This window comes from Cyprinus carpio, chromosome B19 (genome assembly GCF_018340385.1).
Source record: "Cyprinus carpio isolate SPL01 chromosome B19, ASM1834038v1, whole genome shotgun sequence".
Lineage (NCBI taxonomy): Eukaryota > Metazoa > Chordata > Actinopteri > Cypriniformes > Cyprinidae > Cyprinus > Cyprinus carpio.
In genome coordinates this window covers 5,832,133-5,855,004 of record NC_056615.1, presented here as the reverse complement: position 1 = coordinate 5,855,004, position 22,872 = coordinate 5,832,133, and the positions used below count along the sequence as shown (strand labels likewise).

The 22,872-nt window shown below is 34.0% G+C and overlaps 1 protein-coding gene across 1 annotated transcript in view; it reads left to right on the top strand.

Moving 5' to 3' along the window:
• The window catches only part of myo1g (myosin IG), a 47,490-nt gene that overhangs the window by 22,812 nt on the left and 1,806 nt on the right, over nucleotides 1–22,872 (top strand). Inside the window, exons 20-21 of the mRNA XM_042744764.1 lie at nucleotides 1,336–1,449; nucleotides 8,026–8,183. Of these exons, the coding sequence (XP_042600698.1) occupies nucleotides 1,336–1,449; nucleotides 8,026–8,183 (272 nt within the window). The remainder of the gene's footprint in view (nucleotides 1–1,335; nucleotides 1,450–8,025; nucleotides 8,184–22,872) is intronic.

The following is a 22,872-nucleotide window of genomic DNA, read 5'->3' as shown; positions in this document are numbered from 1 at the left end:
CTAATATTGACAAAGTAAAATAACAATAGTGCAACTGGAGTAAATAAGCAATATTATTTAAAAAATAAAATAATAATAGTGCGAATGGAGTAAACAAGCAATATTATAAAATAAAATAAAAAACAATAGTGTGACTGGAGTAAATAAGCAATATTATCAAATAAAATAAAATAACAATAGTGTGATTGAAGTAAACTAGTAATGTTAACAAATAAAGTAGAGATTATACAAGCAATGTTATAAATTAAATTAAATTAAATTAAATTAAATTAAATTAAATTAAATTAAATTAAATTAAATTAAATTAAAAAATCTTCAATTAAAAAATGTGTAATAGTGTGGATTATATAATCGAGCATTATTAGCAAATAAAACAAAATAACAATAGTGCAAATGGAATAAAGAAGCAATATTATGAAATAAAATAATAGTTGGATTGAGTTAACAACCAGTGTTAACAAATAAAATAAAATTCCAACAGTGAGATTAGAGTATCGAAGCAATGCTATAAAATAAAATAAAATAAAATAAAATAAAATAAAATAAACGATTAATAGTGTGAATGAAACAATCAAGCGATATTAGCAAATGAAACAAAATAACAATAGTGCAAATGGAGTAAACAAGCAATATTATCAAATAAAATAACAATGTGAAGGAGTGAGCAAACAATAATAAAAAAGTAAAATAAGAGGATAAATGAAGTAAAAAACTACTATTAACAGAAAAACATTAATAGAAATGCAAAATAAAATAAGATTATATTATGAGGAGGGAACCAAGAAAGAAAAGTAACATACAGTTAATATGTAGGATAAACCTGACAAAACTACTGTATAGTCTCTCTCTCTCTCTCTCTCTCTCTCTCTCCTTCCCCCCCTCTCTCTCTCTCTCTCTCTCTCTCTCTCTCTCTCTCTCTCTCTCTCTCTCACACACACACACACACACACACACACACACACACACACACACACACACCCCCACTTTCACCAAAAGTTTGTAAAGTCTTATTCACTTTCTCATTTTCTCACTCATGTCATGAGCGCCTCTGATCATAGCCAACATAGAGATCACAAGCACAGCCGAGTGCTCAGTGTTTGACTGCCTTGAGCAAAGACTGTAACACACACTCTCTCATCATACCACTGCAGCTAAAGGCAGGAACATGCAGTACAATAGGGGAGAAGTACATAAACATACCAACAGTGCTGATGCAAAGGTTGCTCATAAATTTCAATAAGCCCTGAATATCATTGTATCTTACAATTGTAGTCAAGCTCAGACAGAAGAAGCTAGTTCACCTAATTTCTCTCTCCTGATCTCTCTTTTCTCCAGCTCAACTGGTTCAACAACACAAAGGACAGAGCTCTGCTCATCACAGACAAGCATATCTACAGGCTGGAGCCCAAGAAACACTTTAAAGTGCAAAAACGAATATCACTTGATACAGTAAGTATTTCATGCATATGAACACCCAATCACACACACTTTAACATGCATATCACTCTTAGAAATAAAGGGTCCAAAAAGGGGGGTTTCAGAGATTTTTTATGCAAGAACCATTTTTTGGTTTCCCATAAAACCTTTCAGTGATCTGTTCTTAAAGCAATAGTACACCCAAAAATGAAAACTTGCTTAAAATTGACTCACCCTCAGACCATCCAAGATGTAGATGGGTTTGTTTGTTAATGGGATCAGATTTGGAGAAATGTAGCATTACATCACTTGTTCACCAATGGATCCTCTGCACTGAATGGGTGCCGTCAGAATGAGAGTCCAAACAACTGATAAAAACATTACAATAACTCACAAGTAATCCACACTACTCCAGTCCATCAGTTAACATCTTGTGAAGTGAAAAATTGTGTTTGTAAGAAACAAATCCATCAAGACGTCAAACTTCAAACTGTTGCTTCCGGCTAAAAACGTCTATAATAATATTGCTTTCTCTGGTAAAACACTTGTTGTAGAAATGGCAGTTTTAGATTAAAACTCCTTGATGGATTTGTTTCTTGGAAACATGCAGTTTTTCACTTCACAAGACGTTAACTGATGGACTGGAGTAGTGTGGATTACTTGTGGATTATTGTGAGGTTTTTATCAGATGTTTGACTCTCATTCTGACGGCACCCATTCACTGCAGAGGATCCACTGGTGAGCAAGTGATGTAATGCTACATTTCTCCAAATTTTTTCCTATTAAGAAACAAACTCATCTACATCTTGGAGAGACTGAGGGTGAGTACATTTTCAGCAAATTAGAATTTCTGGACAAAGTGTTACTTTAAATGAACCATATCTTAGTGTGAAGAACATTTTAAAGATCTAAAGAACCCTTTTCTACTATAAAGAACCTTTTGTATAATAGAACGGTTCTATGGATGTTAAAAGTTCTTCATGGAACATCAGTTCCAGTTAAGAACCTCTATTCGTAAGAGTGTGAAATTAAGCCACAAAAACAAAGCAGACATGTCTTGGTATCTGTCATTGTCTGGGTTTTGTTTTTGTTTTATGTAACTTTGCAATGTGGGTCAATGCATCTGTCTGCTGCAGTCTCGCTGTCTCGCTGTCTCCTGACTCTCCATAGCGCGTGTCCTTTGTCTTTAGCTTATGGATTTTTGTCTCCAACTACCAACTGGTCTCTCTTATTAGATGACAGCACTAATGCTCCATATGACCAGCCACGTCATATGGTTTAACAGGGTCATTCACAAACTTCTGGCTGCGTCGGAGTAAATTCAGTGACCAGAACAGTCTGTGTGTGAGGTGTCTGACCTACATTCTGTCTACATTCTCAGATGCGATACAGTGAGAGAGGGATTTGGACACACACTTCAGCACTGGAGTCAGATCCCCCCCACAAAAACACACACACACACAAAAAACCCAAAATTTACAACATATCTATATTTCACACACCTCTATAGAAAAAAGCACCACAAGACTCATAAAACAACAGAACACAGAGATAAGCGATTGGGCAGTTCAGAAAAAGCTGCAGTAGCACTGAATCATGCCAGTTATGCACACATACTCTTTAACACATAATTTCCCTGTTACAGCTGTCATTATGATGTGTACTGATTTGAATATTCAAAACATACCAGAATAGCACAAGAAAAAAAAAATTGTTTCACAAAAATTGTAAGTCACAAAAATCCTATTTCACCCTAAATTCTAAGAAAGATAGTGCATAAGAATGCACAAAGAAAATAAAGCTTATTTTAAGGAGCATCATGATTATTTGCAATTTATACATTATTTCTGATGACATTATGCACATTTTTCCTTATAATTCTCATTAGTGTAATGCAAATCTGGACATTTCACTTTTTTAATTATTTTGTAATTTTCATTGTTCTCAGTGGTGATTCTCAAATAATGTGTTGTATTAATCAACTAACCATATGAAATTTAGTATATGGATGTAACTGTGGTAGTTTTTAGTATTATTATTATTATTATTACTATTATAGTTTTTGTTAATATTTTGAATTAAATTATATTTAATATGTTATATATATATATATATATATATATATATATATTTCTTTGTCATTTAAATTTTTAAGTAAGTTTTTTTTTTTTTAATATGTCTATATTTTTTACGTTTTTTATTTTTAGTTTAATTTTTGTCATTTTAGTACTTAATAAATAAAAGTGAGAAATGTTGAGAAACTAGATAAAATATTTAAATGTTATATATATTATACATTTTATTAATTTATTTTAGGAATATTTATAAAATGTGTTGTTGATTTATATAAATATTTTTATTTTATACATTTATTTTATTTCAATCAATGTTTATTTTATTTGAAGAAATTACCTTTTTTTATATATATATAGTTTTAGTTTTAGTTCATTTTAATAACCATAGTACTACCATAAAGTATAAATGCTTTACAGTTTAAATATAATTTAAATAATGAAAATAAGGATGGGATTGTGCTTGATTGTCATGAAAATAATGTCACAATGCAAAAGACATCTTAATGGTCGTAAAATAGGCTACAGTTTTTCAAAGCAAAATTTTGCTCTGCAGTATGACCTGAACATTTCCTGACAGATTTTATGAGATTTGCTCTATTATAATCTCACAGCCTCGCCAGCAGCCCTGCACCTAATGGGTCACAATCCAAGAGCATATTATGAACTTTCACAAGCCTCTCTGGTCAAGCCAGACCACACTGGATGGGTTCAGGCAGTCCCAGACAAGGATATTGTTTTGTGACAGCCCAGTACATTGTGGTTTTAATCTCATTTCAACACAGACTGACGCACTACGCTCTGCGTGGCACGGGGGGCTGATCATGTCAGCTGATATTCTAGAGCAGCAGACACAGACAGGGCAACCCTACAGCCCGTTCACAATTATTATGATAAATATAACCATAACTATATTAGTGTCTGCTGTACACCAACAGACCTTAATGTTCAGGGCTACATTTCCCAAAAGCATCGTAAACCTATGTTAGGCTTACGATCCACTTTTAAAAAAAACACACGTTCAATATAATTAAAACATCACACTTATAAAAACATCATACTTATACACTACCATTCAAATGTTTGCAGTAAGTAATGTCAATGTTGTTTTACAGAAAGGATGCATTAAATTGATCTGTTTATTAAATAAATCAATCCTGAAAAAAAAAATATGTATAACATTTCAAAAATAAATATATATATATATAATATATTATATATATATATATATATATATATATATATATATATATATATATATATATATATATATATATACTGTATGAAGCAACTGTTATCAACATTGATAATAATAATACATGTTTTTTGAGCAGTAAATCACCATATCAGAATGATTTCTGAAGGGTCGTGACACTGAAGACTGAAGTAATGATGCTGAAAATTCAACTTTGATATCACAGGAATAAATTATGTTATTTTTTATTATGATTATTATTATTATTTTTCGAGAATTAAGTTGAAATGTTTCGAGAATAAAGCCGTAATATTACAAGAATAAAGTCAAAATGTTTTGAGAATAAAGTCGAAATGTTTCAAGAATTTAAACCGTTGAAATTAAAGTTATAATATTTTGAGAGTATATCTGCGCATGCTAATGTCCCAGATTGAGAGAACAGGGAGAAGTTGCCAGGCCACCGGAATTTATTTGAATATTGTTGCGTCCGAGCGGCCGCATCATCTTACTGGCCCTTTTGTGTCGGATGTCAGGGCATCATCTTACTGGGAACATGAGGAAGAGTCCATTTTTAAGGGACTCGCGGGATCGGTGTCGCAACAGCTTAATATCAAGAATATTATATTTATCAACAGACTGAACAGGAACAATTTTTTATCTTGACATCAGCTCACACACCCAATCGACATTCCTTTGGAGGGCACTGTAGCTCTCTTATTTAAGGCTTTTTAATAGGCATGAAAGAACAGTAGCCTATAGCTTAATTAAGAATGAAAGTAATGTCTCATTATTGTAATCGGAAAGACTCACATGCCGCTTAAACTGAAGCAAATTTGATCAGATTTTAAAAAGCTGAGACTTTGGAATATCTCCCGGTGCCCCCAATCCGGGCCATTTGCATGTGCAAAAGGCTAGAATATACTCTCAAAATAATATAACTTTAATCTTTATTCTCAAAACATTTCAACATTATTCTCGTAATATTTCAACTCTCGTAGTATTTCCAATTTATTCTCAAAATATTACGACTTTTCTCGAAACATTATTCTACTATAATTCCCTAACTTATTTCGTCTTTATTCTCGAAACATTTGACTGTATTCTCGTAGTATTTCCAATTTAATCTCAAAATACTACTACTTTAATATTTTAATCTAAAATTTTTTTTTTACAAATTTCACTAAATAAATTATGTGGCACTAAAACAGCTTTGTATCTATCATTTATCCCAGTTAATCATGTGTTACATTTTTTTACATCCACAGCATTTCATACTGTTTAAAATGAACTGCAGAAATGCTATTTAGGTCTTTGTGTGTATGTGTGTGTGTGTTTGACTGGAACACGGTGCAGGAAGACCACCCTCATTTCTCAAAATCTCAGACAGCAAGGTCAGCCGCATGTACTGCAGGGCACAGAGCGATTAACCTGTGTGTGTGTGTGTGTGTGTGTGTGTGTGTATGCCTGCAAGTTTGTGTGTGCTAATGTGTGTCCATCCAAGTGGCAGTAAAGAGGCTTAACGCTGCCTGATCACTCTGTTTCTTTCAGGCACAGTGGTGACGCACCTACTGCTGTTAATGTACACTCAGAACAACACACTCGCCTTTAATGAACCTCAAAAGACCCCTTGAACATAAAGAGGGCCTGTTTTTTAAATAGCCAAAAGGCTCTAGTTTTGTCAAAGCTATAATGTGCACATACAATGCACAATATGCAAGTATTATTTTATGTAGGCATATATAATGCAGTGAGCTCAAACTGATGTTTTGACTAAACATCTATTATTTTTTAAATCTCCTTACTTTCTCCTTTGTTTGATTGGACTGCCAAATATCAAGACATTTTACAAATAACTGGGTAAAAAAAAAAATTTATTGTGGAATAATACCTGCTATTTCACATACTATTTTAAAAAAGTAATATACTGTGCAGTATGAAAACAATAGTAAGCTACAGTAGTATTGCATTCTGAACATAGTTTTTTACCTGCAGTGTTCTTATTGTTAACTAAAATTAAAACTATTAAAAATAGTCTTTGGTAATTTAAATAAAGCTTAAATATAAATATAAATATAAATATAAATATAAATATAAATATAAATATAAATATAAATATTAGATGAAACTTGAACTTTAAAAAAAACTTGAAAATTAAAAATGAAAATGAAAATTAGAAATGCTGCCTTGTTGAATTACTAAAACTGAAATAAAAATAAATTCAAGCTATATTTAAAAGGCTAATAAAATGACAAAAACACAACTTAAGTTAAAAATGAAACTGATAATATAAAAATAAACATTAAATTGCGGTATTAAAAAATGCTGTAATAGTATATGCTGTGGTGAGAAAAAGTATATGAACCCATTGGAATTGGTTGGTTTTCTGCATTAATTGGTCATAAAATGTCATACCGTCATTGCTGTAAAAGGTTCAGATATGCAGAATATGCTGGAAAACCAAAGAATGAGCAGGACCTGGATGATTTTTTTCTGAAGAATAGTGACAAGCAAGGGACATATAAACAACTAGGTAGGCAACTAGTTAAACTTCACTTACTTTCTCCACAGTACTGTGAATGTTTAATGTTCAATAAAGACATAAAATATTTTAATTGTTTGTGTTTGATGAAGATCAGATGAAATTATTGAATTTATTACTAATTAATGCAGAAAAACAACCAATACCAATAGGTTCACATAATTTATCTGACCTCTGCAACTAATAAAATGACACTCGTAAATTGGCTGCTGGCAATATTACTGGGAATCTTTTTTCTTAGGGACCGTTTAATTGGACAAAACTATGTGCAGTGTAGGATGAAGCATCAATATTTTTCCTACAAGAGACTGTATATTCAAAAGTGTATCTGCCACAGTTAGGGCATGATTTTATGGGATTTTAAAGCATACATAGACATAACGCACATGGGTGTGCATGCTCATGCAGGACCGTTTCTAATCTCAGAGTCATGCGTACCAGCCAGGCACACATTTCACTGACGCACAACGTCGATTGGTCACACTCTTTGAGTAATTGCAACAATCAAGTCATTCATTCACGATTATTTCCAGCGTATTACTCATTCTCAAGGTTACTGAGTCAAGCATGTGCTGAAGCGCAGGAAGTGATTGTGTTGTGAATGAGCTTTTAGTTTGATTGCAAAGCCAGAGGTTGACTGAATGCCAGTGGTTGGTGGAAAAATGGATCTGTCGGGCTCAGGAAAGATGGATCTATTGGACGCACATGCTTTGACTTCATTGTGCAGCAACACATGCTATGCAATGTGTTAATATGTTTTCATGTGTTTGCATTGCTGTTTTACGCTCTCTTCAATCCCACAGGTGGTTGGTGTGAGTGTAACTAGTGGCAGTGACCAGATGGTGGCGCTACATACTGCCTCTCAGGATGACATTCTAGTGCACCTACAGAGGGGTCAACTCAACCCAAATCAGGACCGTGTAGGGGAGCTGGTGGGCAGCCTCACAGACCACTTTACACGGTAAGAGTCCATGCCAATAACCTCCATCTTCAACATTTCAACAAGAATTCCAGCTACTAAGGCAAGCATCACTATTACTTTTGTTGAGGATTTAAGCAGGCCTGTAGCCCATAGTATTAGGATCTAATCATTTTTTCAAAACATACAGATTCATACAGTGGATTGACTGAATATACAGTTTCCATGATTAACATATCTATGAATTAAAATTCATTTTAGCATTTTTTTTGGGTGGCATGAGGAAAAAAATGTCTAGTCACCTTTATTTCTGTAGCACTTTTTGTAATACAGATTGCATCAACACAATTTCAGAGAGATAAACAGGGAAGTAGCAGAATCTCAACTATGGAGACCGTTCTGCTGTTAAGCAGCTCCAAAGGCAGAATGTGAGTCTGATACTGCTCCATTGCACTTGAATTATGGGGCGTGTCTTAACCGAACCAGTAAAAAAAAAAAAAAACTCTGCACTCAATTGGATAGACCTACAACCAATCAGAGCAACGCAGTAAGTGACGACGTATGTTGAGCAACGCATAGTTGTCAACAGAGTTCAACTGCCACGCACGCACGCTGGAACTGGAAGAAGTAGGAAAGTAATGAGTGTAAATGATCTTTGCCGCTGTTGTAAAAAGAATTTAAGAATTCGCGGAATACTTACAAGCACGAATAACATTTTTGAGAGAAAAACACAAAAGGTGCATGTATATACGAACAAGTTCTCTGTTTAGGATTAGATCTCGACAATAATGAAAATAAATCTTATCGTATTTGTCGTCCGGCCCTGTCTCAACTTTATTACACGGTTGCAACGTGACTTGAATAACTTTTCCAAAAAAATGGAAAGAACGACGAAAGAGAGACAAGGCTGAAGAAGCATGCTCATCTGAGGCTTCAGAGAAAAGAGATCGTGAGCCTACCCCTTCCAAGACGCCCCTATCTTACGTAACGCAGATAGCCTGTCCATCATCGATTAAAGCCCGCCCTGGCAATTTGATTGGCTCGGCCTTCTGGGACCCGAGCATAATTACTCCTCAATGGATCGAGTCCAGACCGAACTTCCCGTCCAAAAAATGTTGTGGGCGGGGTTCGGGCTGGCACCCAGGCTAGAATCATTCCTCAAATCGGCTTGTTTTTGATCAATTTAAGTGATCAGACCTAAGATTTTGCCTGGCGAACAATGAAACATTTCGTTTGGATTGATTAATTGGCTTCTAATTCAAAGATTTTCATAAGTTTAAAGGTTTAATGTTTCATAGATTAAAAGGTTATTGTCAGAGGCCAGGAAATGTGTTGCTTTATTGGAATGAGGTATAATACCTGCCAAAAGTTTGTGGTCCTTAAGATTGTTTTTTTTTGTTGTTGCTGTTTTTGTTTTTTTGAAAGAAACTGATACCGTTTTATTTTATTTATTTTATTTTAAATTTATTACTATTTATATAGCTCCAAAATAAAGTTACAAAGTGCTTTACAATAAAAATATATAATTTAAATAATTACAATTTTAACCAAATTTTATTCATCAAGGAGTGATGAATTCCTCCTTGTTAAATACATTTATAATGTTACAAAATATTTTTATTTCAAACAATTGCTGTTCTTTTGAACATTATATTAATTAAAGAATGTATCATGGTTTCCACAAAAATATGAAACAGCACAACTGTTTTCGACATTGATAATGTAAGAAATGTTTCTTGAGCAGAAAATCAGCATATTATACTGATTTCTAAAGGATCATGTTATGCTGAAGACTGGAGTAATGATGCTGAAAATTCAGCTTTGACCACAGAAATAAATTACATTTGACGATTAAAACAAATAGAAAACAATTATTTTAAATTCTAGTAATATTTTATAATATTACCATGTTTTGATCAAATAAAACGTAACCTCATGGTGATTTAAAAATCTTACCGACCCTAAATTTTGAATGGTGGTGTACAAAGAGTCTCTGACACACGTCACTCGGACATTAATAAGTATACATCATGATTTGATTTTAAAGATACCCACTTATTCCATCATAACGTTTTGGTATATAGAAGCCTGAAGGGACTGTTTTGTTGTAATCGCATCCACACATATGCATCTATGTTCATGCGATGGCATTTCCATGTTCCTCACATAACCGGACCCAAGGGAGGCAATATATGGTCCAGCAGCTCAGTTGTGTATACATTGCTTGTGTGTGTGTGGCAGGTGTAGGGTGTGTGTGTCTGTAATCACTGCTCCTGCACGTCTGCTTTAAAGCCATTGTGCTGCCATCTGCGAGTCAATGCGTGGGGTCATGCCCCCTTTACGACATCATCAAAAGGAGACGTCACAGAAGCCTGAGGAAGTGTGGAGGAAGGCAAATAGTGTGTGAGCATGTGTGTGTGTCTGTGGGGGTGGGGAGAACAGATGACAAAGCACACACGTGCAGTTCACTCGATCCCCACAGCGGAGATGCAGCACCACTTTCATTGCTTTAAAAACTAGATTAATTTTTTCCTTTTTCATAAAGGTCATATTGAAAAGGAGAACGTTAAACACAAAAACGAGACAAGATGGACTATTTTGAAGCATATGTGAGGTATTTATTTCAGTTAAACTGATGTAAAAATAACCCTTCGCCAACTCTAAAACCAGAAGGTGACTGTAGTTTGCCAAGTAGGGCATGTTCCTGGATCAGAAAGTCTTGTTGGTCCTGAAACAACATTCTTCCAAACTAAAAGAGTCTTAACCCAGTATCTAACCAGATTTCCCTTAAAATCAGGACAGACACGGCATAAAAGTCTGCAGGTTGCATTTGAGAATTAATTTGCCTATGGTTCGAATTTACTGTAATAGCAATCTGTTTTTGGATTGCAACAGTAAGAATGTTATACAAATGATTAACTGAGAAGAACTTAAGATCATTGACATTGTGTCTACACTGTAAAAAATATCCTGTGCTGTATATTGTAAAAAACAAGCTGAGGTTGCCAGAGAAAGTTTTTCAGGTATTATGGGATATATAGTTTACAAATTATAATCATATATTTCTGTAAGTGATATAATGTTAATATTACCAGTCTACTTGAATCTACTTCTACATAGCCACTTTGATAATACAAGAAATCCAGAACAGAAATCCATATGATGAATCGTAAGTGGCCTGTCCATAAACATAATTACTACTATAAATATATTATTTATATATAACCATCAGGGTAACACACACAGTAATAAAATAATGCAATAAGCATTCACTAAAGAACAGATAATGTAACACTAAACACCCTAATGTACATTACTGATATCAATAATACAAACAAACAACTATTAAAAATACTATACATAGTATATTAATGTCACGCAGGGGCTATAAATGTCCGAAACGTTTTTGTTTTTACTTCCAGAAACCATACATTTTACAGTTACATTACAAATAATGCACATCACCATTTACAATTTGTCACCATATAGTAAGAGAAGTTAACCACTTAACAGGTTTTTCTGTAGAATTTTCCTTTTTCTGTATAATTACAAATATTTTCTCAATTTTATAGTGATTTTATTATTTCACAGTGTTTCAGACCAGCGTCTCTGTAATCGCAGTGGGTTTAGGTACTTAATTCTGTTGTACATTTGAATCATTTGTGAAACTGACAAACAAACATAAAGTCTTTAAACAATAGTAATGCACATTGAGTAACCATTTTTGTAAAAACATAGACATCTCTTGGTTAGCTAAATTTCACATTAGTGTAATCATTGCGTGAGATGAGATTCAACTCATGCTCCAGATCTTCCCCCAGACTGTTTAATAATGATTAAACGTTATTTAATGTATTATTGAAATAAAAAAAGATGAAGGTTGAGATGGGGTATTGGAGAAATCATGGATGAGTTGTCACAAGAGTGATGATTAATGTGATTGTCTGGGTTAGATGAACATGTTTCTCATGATCTTTCATCTCCAACTCGATTTTAAGACTACAGAAAAATTTGCTATGACCTGTAGGACTTATATAGGTGAATTGGTGCATAGAATATGACTTGTAGCAAAGCTTTTTAACCAGCTGGTCTCAGGGTGATTTTAGTGGATGTATGAATATGAAGTCAAGTTCACACTGGTGTCCTAGCAGAGGAACCACAAGTGTAAAGAATCCCATTAACTGTCAGCATCATCCACTAACGTTTGACAGCCACAAAGTATTAATACGTTTTTTTTTATCATTTCTTGCATGTATCATCTAAAACAGGGGTGTCAAACTCAATTCCTGGAGGGCTGGAGCCCTGCAGAGTTTTGTTCCAACCCAGCTTCAACACATATACCACGTAGCTTTCAAATAAGCCTGAAAGACTTGATTAGTTGGATCAGGTGTGTTTAGTTAGGGTTGAATCTAAACTATGCAGGGCTCCGGCCCTCCAGGAATTGAGTTTGACACCCCTGATCTAAAATAACAAATTCCTTTTAATGAAATGTTATATTCAGAAAGTGTGCTTATATGTTATTCAGGCACATAACAGTATTCTTCTCATTATCTCAATCTGATCAAACCGCTCTTATGATCTGGGATGTAGTTTTTTAAATATTTAATGACTTAAGATTGCACATTCTCCTTTGCATGCATGCTGAGAGCTCCTGTTCATCTGAAATGTCTGTATCTCAATTCAAACGGTGATTCGTTTCTGTTATCATGCCTGTCTTTAAACTCAGTGACCTTTCCCGTGGGTCATGCACCTTCACCTGACTCACACAGACATTATGACTGGGTCATGTGTGTGTGTTTGTTTGTGGAAAGACATTGACAGCCTGAGTGAGTGTGTGTGTGTGTGCGTGCGTGTGTGTGTGTTGGGTAGCTTAAATCCATCTTTGGCCATCTGTTGAGACAGCTGTGTGTGTGTGTGTGTGTGTGTGTGTGTGTGTGTGTGTGTGTGTGTGTGTGTGTGTGTGTGTGTGTGTGTGTGTGTGTGTGTGTGTGTGTGTGTGTGTGTGTGTGTGTGTGTGTGTGTGCGCGCGTGCTGTGGACAGTTTGGCCAAAGCTCTAGTGTGTGAGACTGTGAGAGCTTCTGGAGCCAAAAGGTTAGCAGAGCTTGTTTGTCTACTTAACTGTTCCCCAAAAATGACCAGTTGTGTATTTTCTTTCACCTAAATAGATCAACTTTAACAAGCAATATAGCATAGTTACGGAATTGGATGCCAGAAATTGAAGTAATAGTATGATCAGAATGCAGAGATGATGAGGTATAGTCTCTGCTAGAGGAGCATCATAAATGTTTTTAATATATGTTCACCGTTTTGCGGTGGCTGGGTTTAATACAAATATTAACAAATCAGACTGGATGTTGCTTATATACATACAGTAATTCAGTTTAAGGAAGGTAAATATGACGTACACAAAATTGCTGAAATTCAAGTCTATACATAGATTTTGGAAATAACATTAATCTGCCTGACCAATATCAGTAGTAATCAATACTTCTAGTGCACACTGAAATACACATTATAATAATGGCCTGGTTATTCCTTTACATTTCCGAATGTGTTCTGTAATAAGGTATAACCATGAATATTTAAGCGTAATAATATATATAACATTTAACAGAACTGTCGGCAGGAAGTGATAATGGTTTAGAGGCTTATCTCAGGTTAAAACAATCCAGTCTAGGGCAAATTATGGGAGAAATGATTCCATTGACAGGTCAATGTGACTTCCATTAGATATACATTAGTAACACTTTACAGGAAGCTCCTATTATGCACTAACTAACTTTAACCAACAATAAGCAATATGTTTTTTACAGTATTTAGTCTTCTTTGTTAATGTTAGTTAGTAAAAATACAACTGTAAAACTGTTAGTTAATGTTAGCTCAGGTCAATTAAATAATATTAACAGATACAACTTTTGATTTTAACAATATGTTAGTAAATGCTAAAATTAAAATTATTAAAACCTTTAGAGGTATTTTTCTTTGTTTGTCTATGTTAGCTAGTAAATTAATGTTAACAAATGAAACCTTATTTTAAAGTGTTACTGATACTTTCTGTAATAGAAAAAAAATATTTAATGTTATCAGAACATTTATGTATTTTATGCATCTACTGAATTTCAAGAAAATCACTAATGCAGTTAAATGTTTTTTTTTTCTTATTAGTATTTCATCATATTAGGTTATTGTTGATTAAAATGGAATTGCAGGTGACATGTCTTTTTTCTATTTTTTATTTTTTTGTTAAAACTTCCCCAATAATTCTGTTTGTAAACTAAACCATTTAAAAAAAAATCATTATCAATAAAATCATTAAAAATCATTATTTTTGCAATTTTGAAATGAAATTACACACTTCAACTTTAAATGGAAACCTACCATTCAAAATTTTGGGGTAATCTTTTTTTTGAAAAAAAAAAAAAAATTAAATAAATAAATAATAATAAAAAAATAATGCTTTTGAAAGAAGTCTCTTATGCTCACCAGGCTAAACTGATTTATATTTAAATATGTTTTAAAGCTGAATTTTCAGCATCATTACTCCAGTTTTCAGTGTCACATGATCCTTCAGAAATCTAATATTCAACATTTTAAAATGTTGATTTGTTGCTCAAAAAAACATTCCTGATTTTTATTAATGTTGATAACCGTTGTTCTGCTTCATATTTTTGATGAAAGTCTGATACATTTTCATTCTCAGTATTTTTTACTGAATATAAAGTCTTGACTCTCACTTCAGATCAATTTTGCATCTAAAAGTATTAATTAAAATGAAAAACTGCCCCAAACCTTTGAATGATAGTGTAGATTTTGTTGCGTGAACTGTCCTCTAAACACCAATCATTGTATCTGTGTATGTACGTGTGTGTATGTATCACTCTGGTTAACCGAGTTTGTTTGTGCTTGTGTCATCTGCAGACATTATGACCAGAATAATCAGCTCTATTGTTGCCATGTGTGACATCATTCCTGTTGTGTGTGTGTGTGTGTGTGTGTGTGTGTGTGTGTGTGTGTGTGTGTGTGTGTGTGTGTGTGTGTGTTGTCATCCCATAGGAAGGAAGAGCCTGTTGCATAATCCCACACTGGTGTGATGCTGTGTATCAATAAGTGAACTATCTTCCCAGGCTCAGTTGATGAGCAGCTTATCTCATACTACCTTCCCAAGATGTACAATTAGTGTCACTGAGGATTAACCAGTCTAGATGTAATCTATATGATTACATAACAGTTACACAAGGTGTTATTGATAAAATCATTAAAAATCATTATTTTTGCAATTTTGAAATGAAATTACACACTTCAACTTTAAATGGAAACCTACCATTCAAAATTTTGGGGTAATCTTTTTTTGAAAAAAAAAAAAAATTAAATAAATAAATAATAATAAAAAAATAATGCTTTTGAAAGAAGTCTCTTATGCTCACCAGGCTAAACTGATTTATATTTAAATATGTTTTAAAGCTGAATTTTCAGCATCATTACTCCAGTTTTCAGTGTCACATGATCCTTCAGAAATCTAATATTCAACATTTTAAAATGTTGATTTGTTGCTCAAAAAAAAACATTCCTGATTTTTATTAATGTTGATAACCGTTGTTCTGCTTCATATTTTTGATTGAAAAGTCTGATACATTTTCATTCTCAGTATTTTTTACTGAATATAAAGTCTTGACTCTCACTTCAGATCAATTTTGCATCTAAAAGTATTAATTAAAATGAAAAACTGCCCCAAACCTTTGAATGATAGTGTAGATTTTGTTGCGTGAACTGTCCTCTAAACACCAATCATTGTATCTGTGTATGTACGTGTGTGTATGTATCACTCTGGGTTAACCGAGTTTGTTTGTGCTTGTGTCATCTGCAGACATTATGACCAGAATAATCAGCTCTATTGTTGCCATGTGTGACATCATTCCTGTTGTGTGTGTGTGTGTGTGTGTGTGTGTGTGTGTGTGTGTGTGTGTGTGTGTGTGTGTTGTCATCCCATAGGAAGGAAGAGCCTGTTGCATAATCCCACACTGGTGTGATGCTGTGTATCAATAAGTGAACTATCTTCCCAGGCTCAGTTGATGAGCAGCTTATCTCATACTACCTTCCCAAGATGTACAATTAGTGTCACTGAGGATTAACCAGTCTAGATGTAATCTATATGATTACATAACAGTTACACAAGGTGTTATTGCCTTCATCAAGTCCCTCAGCCTCTAAGATTTATTCATTCATTCCAGAATAAAATCATTCCTGAAGTTTAGTCAGTAGATTTCATTAGTGTAGGACTATAGTTCCAAATAGAAACAAAGCATTGCACATAATGCTAATGAGAGACATTGTAGGGCAGCAATGGCTTAAATGAAATATAGTGGGAAAAAAACTGAAAATGGTCATTTTTAACTCTCCCTCTTGATGTTCTGTGTGACTTGAATGCAGCTTTTTTCTGTACAATGAAGCATACTTTGACCAGGAGTTGTTAATCTTTAAAAAAGTACCATAAGAGAAGTCCATGGAAGACCTTTTTTGCTACATAATAATAATAATAGTCATAATTACCTTTTTTATTTTTATTCTGTGGTGGAAACACAAAACAGAATTATGAGATATAAACTCAGAATTGAGATATAAACTCAGAATTGAGCTATAAACTCAGAATTATGCGATATAAACTCAGAATTGCGATGTTAACTCAGAATTGTGAGATATAAACTCAGAATTGCGATGTTAACTCAGAATTGTGAGATATAAACTCAGAATTATGAGATATAAACTCAGAATTATGAAGTATAAACTCAGAATTATGAAGTATAAACTCAGAATTATGAGATATAAGCTCAGAATTGTGATATGTAAATTCAGAATTTTGAGATATAAACTCTCTATTATGAGATAAAATAAAATTACCTGGCAGAATTGTAAAGAAACCAGTCTGAATTGTGAGTGAAAAAGTCAAAATTACCTTTATTTTTTTATTCTGTGGTGGAAATAGAAGTCGTGACTTCTGCATTACTGTATAAGCCATATGATATGTTTTATATCATGAACAGACTGAAATTTAAGTACTTCTGCACTGGAAACCTTCCTCTCTGCTGGAACTCTCAAATTTCATTCTCATGTACGCAAATTCAAATTCTCAGCATGTTTTCCACCAGGTTTGACGTCAGTAACACCGAAATATTGTCTCATGATGCAAGAAGTATGAATATGCAAAAGTGTGCATATTTGTGTGTGCAATTTTCACTGAATTGTGACTTGCATTGAGTCTGTTATGTGCAAAATCAAATGATGATAAAATGTTCTATTCCTTTCATTCTTTCTGTTGATGGTGAAGTTGTCATTTGTCACATCACATGGAGGATCATCATGTGTTTTGGCCCAGCAGTTTACCCCGATTTCCCCCTACTCACACTCAGTGAAGCAGCCCGTTCCTCCACACCTCTGTGGGACGCAGATGCTGCTGTTGCCCCGACGATAGTTGCCAAGCAGCTGAAGAAGTGCTAATTAGGATTGCAGGAGAGATGATGGGGAGTAGTGGAGGTGGAGGTGTGTGTGTGTGTGTGTGTGTGTGTGTGTGTGTGTGTGTGTGTGTGTGTGTGTGTGGCTGAGTGTATTTTAAATGGACTCTTAATGGTCCCTCCTGGAGTCTTAGGACTGCTGTGGTTTGTTTTAGGGCCCAGAAGGCTTTTAGTTTGTTCATAAAGAGCTGTATTACAGCAAAAAACACACGCCTGTGTATGTGACTGTTTGGTATTCTCTCCCTACAATAATTATGCTTACAGAGCAGGTGCCATTGTTAGTAGAATTGCATGTAGTCGACACAAACTACGCAAGTTTCATGATTACATAAATTGTATGCACTGTACTGTAGATTTCAGGTTGTATTTGACTTTGATAGATTACTAAAAAATACATATATAAATTTTGTGTCATGATCTGTTTAGTGTATACTACTGTGTTTTTGTTTTGTTTTGTTTTTTAATTAATACTTATTCAACAGAGATACATTAAATTGATAGAAATTGATAGTTAATACTAGAAAAAATCTAATTTCAAGTAATTGTTCTTTAGAACTATCTATTTATTAAAGAATTTTAAAAAGCATCACGATTTCCACCTATTATGCCCCTTTTTATAATATGGGATATAAGTAGGGATGCACCGAAATTAAAATTCTGGGCTGAAACCCATAATTCTGGATGCAATTGGCTAAAACCGAAACAGAAAATGCTTTGTAATAATTATTTATTTTATTAAATAATATTAAGCAATTTTGTAAGACTTTTAAATTTAAATCAATAATTTTAATGATACTGAATTTAAAATACACAAGCCAAAAAAATAACCAGTTTTAATGAAAGTAACAGAATAAAATTGGACAGAAAATGTATTAATATTAAATAACACTATATTTTTGTTATCGTGTTTGATGCAAAAATCATTTTACCAGCGTTGCCATGTAACAACAGGAACAAGTATACTACATAGAACTTTCCTGTTGATGCGTTATTTGAGCAGACTTATCTATTCCGGTGAGCATGAGCTTCTAGAGGGAGAGTGAAACCAGCACGCTGCAAACTGCTGTTGGTGGGGCGCACCTAATTTTTTAGGATCGTATTTTCAGCTGTTTTATTATTTTTTTTCTTTTTGGCCCGAAAACCGAAAATGCCTTTTTTTAGTCGATAATGCAAATGAGCTGCATGATTAATCCAGTGCTTGTCAGTAAAGATGGTTCTGTAATCAGTAGTAAATCTCCATCACATGCTTTCAGATGGAGCAGCATTTACTACGCAGAGCCGTAGTTCACTGACAAGCTATGTAAAAAAGTTGCAGAAGATATAATCGCGCGATAATAAAATCAAAGATATCCATATATTCCAGATAAACCATATATTGTCATAGTCCTGTGTTTATTAGTCACGATGCATTAATAATAGCAGTTAAATCTTCTGTTTATTCAGCTACTGCTATAGGGACTTCCATTTTTTAAATGCTCTAGTGTGATGATAAACATGGAGGATTGTGTGTGGTTCACTCAGGGCGGGGTTTCTGCTAATACAGCAATGTATATCAACAGTTGTGGGCGGGGCTTGTTCTGATGATTTATGAGGATTAAAAAAAGGAGTAGATGTAAAAGTGAATTTAGGATAATAGGTGCCCTTTAAGTGATGATTTCTGAAGGATTGGTGTAATGATGCTGAAAATTCAGCTTTGATGACAGGAATAAATTACATTTTTTGATATATATTACAATAGAAAATATTATTAATAGAAATATTAATATTTTAATAGAGAAAATTATTAATAATATGTCAGAATATTGCTGTTTTTAATGTAGTTTTGATCAAATAAATGCAGACTTGGTGAGCATATAAGACGTCGCTAAAAATCAAGCTAATCTTACATTTTCCTTCATTTGAATAGGATGTGTCACTGTTATTAAAGAAACATGCATTTCTTATTTCTGCACTTTCTGCCAGCTGTAATTATTTCCTGTTCTTTCATTATCTCTATCAATCTCATATCATCTCCTGTAGTGTTTTTGTATCTATTCTTCCACCTTTTGTCTCTCTGGTTGTTGACAGATGTGCATTCTCAGCTTCTGTCCTGAGAGAATTTCCCTTCAGGGAAACAGCTGACAGTTTTAGAGAGGGCCAAAAAAGTGATGTGTGACAGTTATGGATGAATGCCTGAGGTGAGAATGATTTTAAAAGCAGCAGAGATGCAGAAGTCTGTTTAGTTCAGAATGGATCTGAGTGAAAGTGGCAGAGGGGAATGTGGAACAGAGACCTCAGATGACTTAGTGTTATTAATAATCTGTAAGAGTGATAGTAGCAGTAGCTACCTTAAACTACTTTAAAAAAAAAAAAAACTAGCTTACAAATTAACAAGTCAGTTGTTAGTCTACCTATAAAAAAAATTAATTAAAAAAAGTATCTTCTACAATAAAAACAGTAATATTGTGAAGTATAATTCTAATTTAAAATAGTCTTTCTATTCTATTAAAATTTTATTTATTTCTGGGGTCAAAGCTGAATTTTCAGCATTATTACTCCAGTCTTCAGTGACACATGATCCTTCAGAATTCTTTACTGTCAATTTTGATCTATTTACTTTAATATTATACTGAGGGGTTCATTCAAATCATGAACCCTATATATAAGCAGTAGTAGCAGTAATAGTGATGTTTGCCTTAGCAGAATATAAAAAATAAAAATACACAATTTTATCTACTTGGCAAAAAAAAATACTATAAGAACAATATTCTGACACTTGCTGATGTAAGTGATGCTTGTGATTATCCAAAAGTTTTTATCGTCATGAAAAAATTAGCATCAGAATTTATCTAGTGTGCCTTTTTCTTCAAAACTTCATGCTTGCACCATATATATTAAATATTTCTCACATCAAGCCACCAAAAAACGAAGATGCACTTTAAAAAAGGATTTATTTTGAAACTGTTTTCACTCAGAAATTGCTAGTGAATTTCACAAAACAAACAAAATCGTAACACTGATTTGTGTGAAATTCAAATAGCATTTTCTTGTAAAATGTACTTCAGTAATCTATTTATGACTTTAACAAATATATTTTTATTGTGTATGAGAAACAAAGTGAGACTCTTATCTCTTTATATAATGCTGCTAATTTTACTCAATTTCATCATCATAAAGTAAAAATATTTTTAATAGAGTAATGCAACATTTAGCATGATATCTTTATGGGGACACTGTTAGAAGAAGTGCTCTCGCCTCTTTTACTGGTGATGAACTCAACAGGCCATTAGGAGGAGACTGCAAACAAACACACACAGCCCACAGGGGCCCAAACTCAGGGTGTGATGGTAAACAAAAAGTATATGCAGTGACAGCCAGGCCCCGGGGACGCAGCCTACCGTGTTTGCGTGTGTTTTCTTGAGTCAGTTTCCACTCTTAGGAACGGGCTTGCAGGAATAGCAGATCTGGAATATGTAATGAAGTGTGTTTTTCAGGAATGGCCCAAAACAGAGTCGTCAGTGATTCACTGTAACAGACATGGAGATGTGCACTCACATGTGCTTATAGCTGCCGTAGAAGCGCTGAATGAATGAACAGAGATTCGTTCTCCAGGGCACGCAAGAAGTGTGCGAAGTTGCTGCCGCGTCCCAGTTCTGTCGTATGGTTTCCATAGCAATAAATAATGCAGCCGACTGCAGCCTGTTCTCATTGGTTGGGGCGCCATGTCCCTGGAAAAGCAGGTCAACTCAACCGCAAGCCTGCACCGTTGAGGAATCGCAGGCCTCCAGAAGTTCTTTGAGGAGTTGCGAAAACCACTGTGCCACCGATCTATGCGAATCGCTCAGGGATAGTTCCTGAAGATGTCAATCCTGTCATCATTTACTTAACCTCATGTCATGTTCCAACTTTTGCAACACAAAAGTTTAATTTTTGGAAACTCTTTGTGCAGCTTTTTGAATGCAAAGGTTAAACTGTTTATTTAACCTTAAATCTTAATCAGGAGCGGTTAATGTCCTCCAGTGTCTGGTTTCTCTGGCCTTCTTCTTAAGTTGGTGAATCAGAAGAAGGTCAGTGGGTTGGTGGCTTGGAGCCCTGTTGGGAACAGCTGAGTGGAAAGGGAACAGGAGAACTGTGGAGTTGCGTGACCCGCGGCCATCCACCTGTTGGAGGGCTTATGAGGAAAGCATGGTTTGGGGTGGGATGGAAAGAGAATCCAGTTTTAGTATAGTTGATGCAACCCAGAGAACTTTTGAAATAAAAGCAAACAAAAATGTAGGAAAATTTTCAAAAATCACCATGATTATGGTACACTACATGATCCAAATGTTGAGATATTTTTTTTTTTTTTTTTTTTTAACAATTAGTATTTTAATTCAAAAAGATGAATTAAAGTGATCAGACGTAACATTAAAAATTCGACATTAAAAATGTTATAAAGTTTTCAGTTTCAAAAAACTGCTATTTTGGACTTCCTGTTAATCACAAAATCTTGAGAAGATTTAATGTATCACAGTTTTTACAAAAGTATGAAGCAGCAAAATTGTTTTCATTGATAATATTCATGTTTGTTGAACAGTAAATCAGCATATCAGAATGATTTCTGAAGGATCATGTGACACTGAAGACTGGAGTAATGATGCTGAAAATTCAGCTGTACATCACAGGAATAAATTACATTTTAAAACCTATTCAAATAGAAAACATTTTAAATTGTAATAATATTTCACAATTTAGCTATTTTACTGTATTTTTATCAATTACATGTAGCCTTGGTGAGCAGAAGAGACTTTCAAAAACTTTCAAAAGCATTTAAAAAATGAATGGAATGCACCCAGCTGTGTCCGTATTCACAATATATAATTGCCTCTCCTACCTCTTAGATTAATAAAATAACTTGGCAGAAATTTTCAGGAAATTGAACAACGTTTCGAAGTACAGCATTACATAAAGGTTTTTAGAGGTCAGTTAGAAACCTGTAAACTTCTGACTTTGTGTGCCATCATGCTTGTCCTCTCACTCTGAGAGTTGGTGATCATGTCGAAAGGCTCTAAGGAAGTGAGAGGACTTTGCATTTAGGGAACAGGGACAAGATCAGACAGCAGAGGTGTCCCTTCTCCTCTGTTCTGTTCTACATAAAACATTCTTTTTGACTCCATCAAACGGGACTTTCTGAGCCCCACTTTACCATCTCTGGACCACTTACAATATATAATAGGCTAAAAAATCCTGAATGTGCTTAAAACAA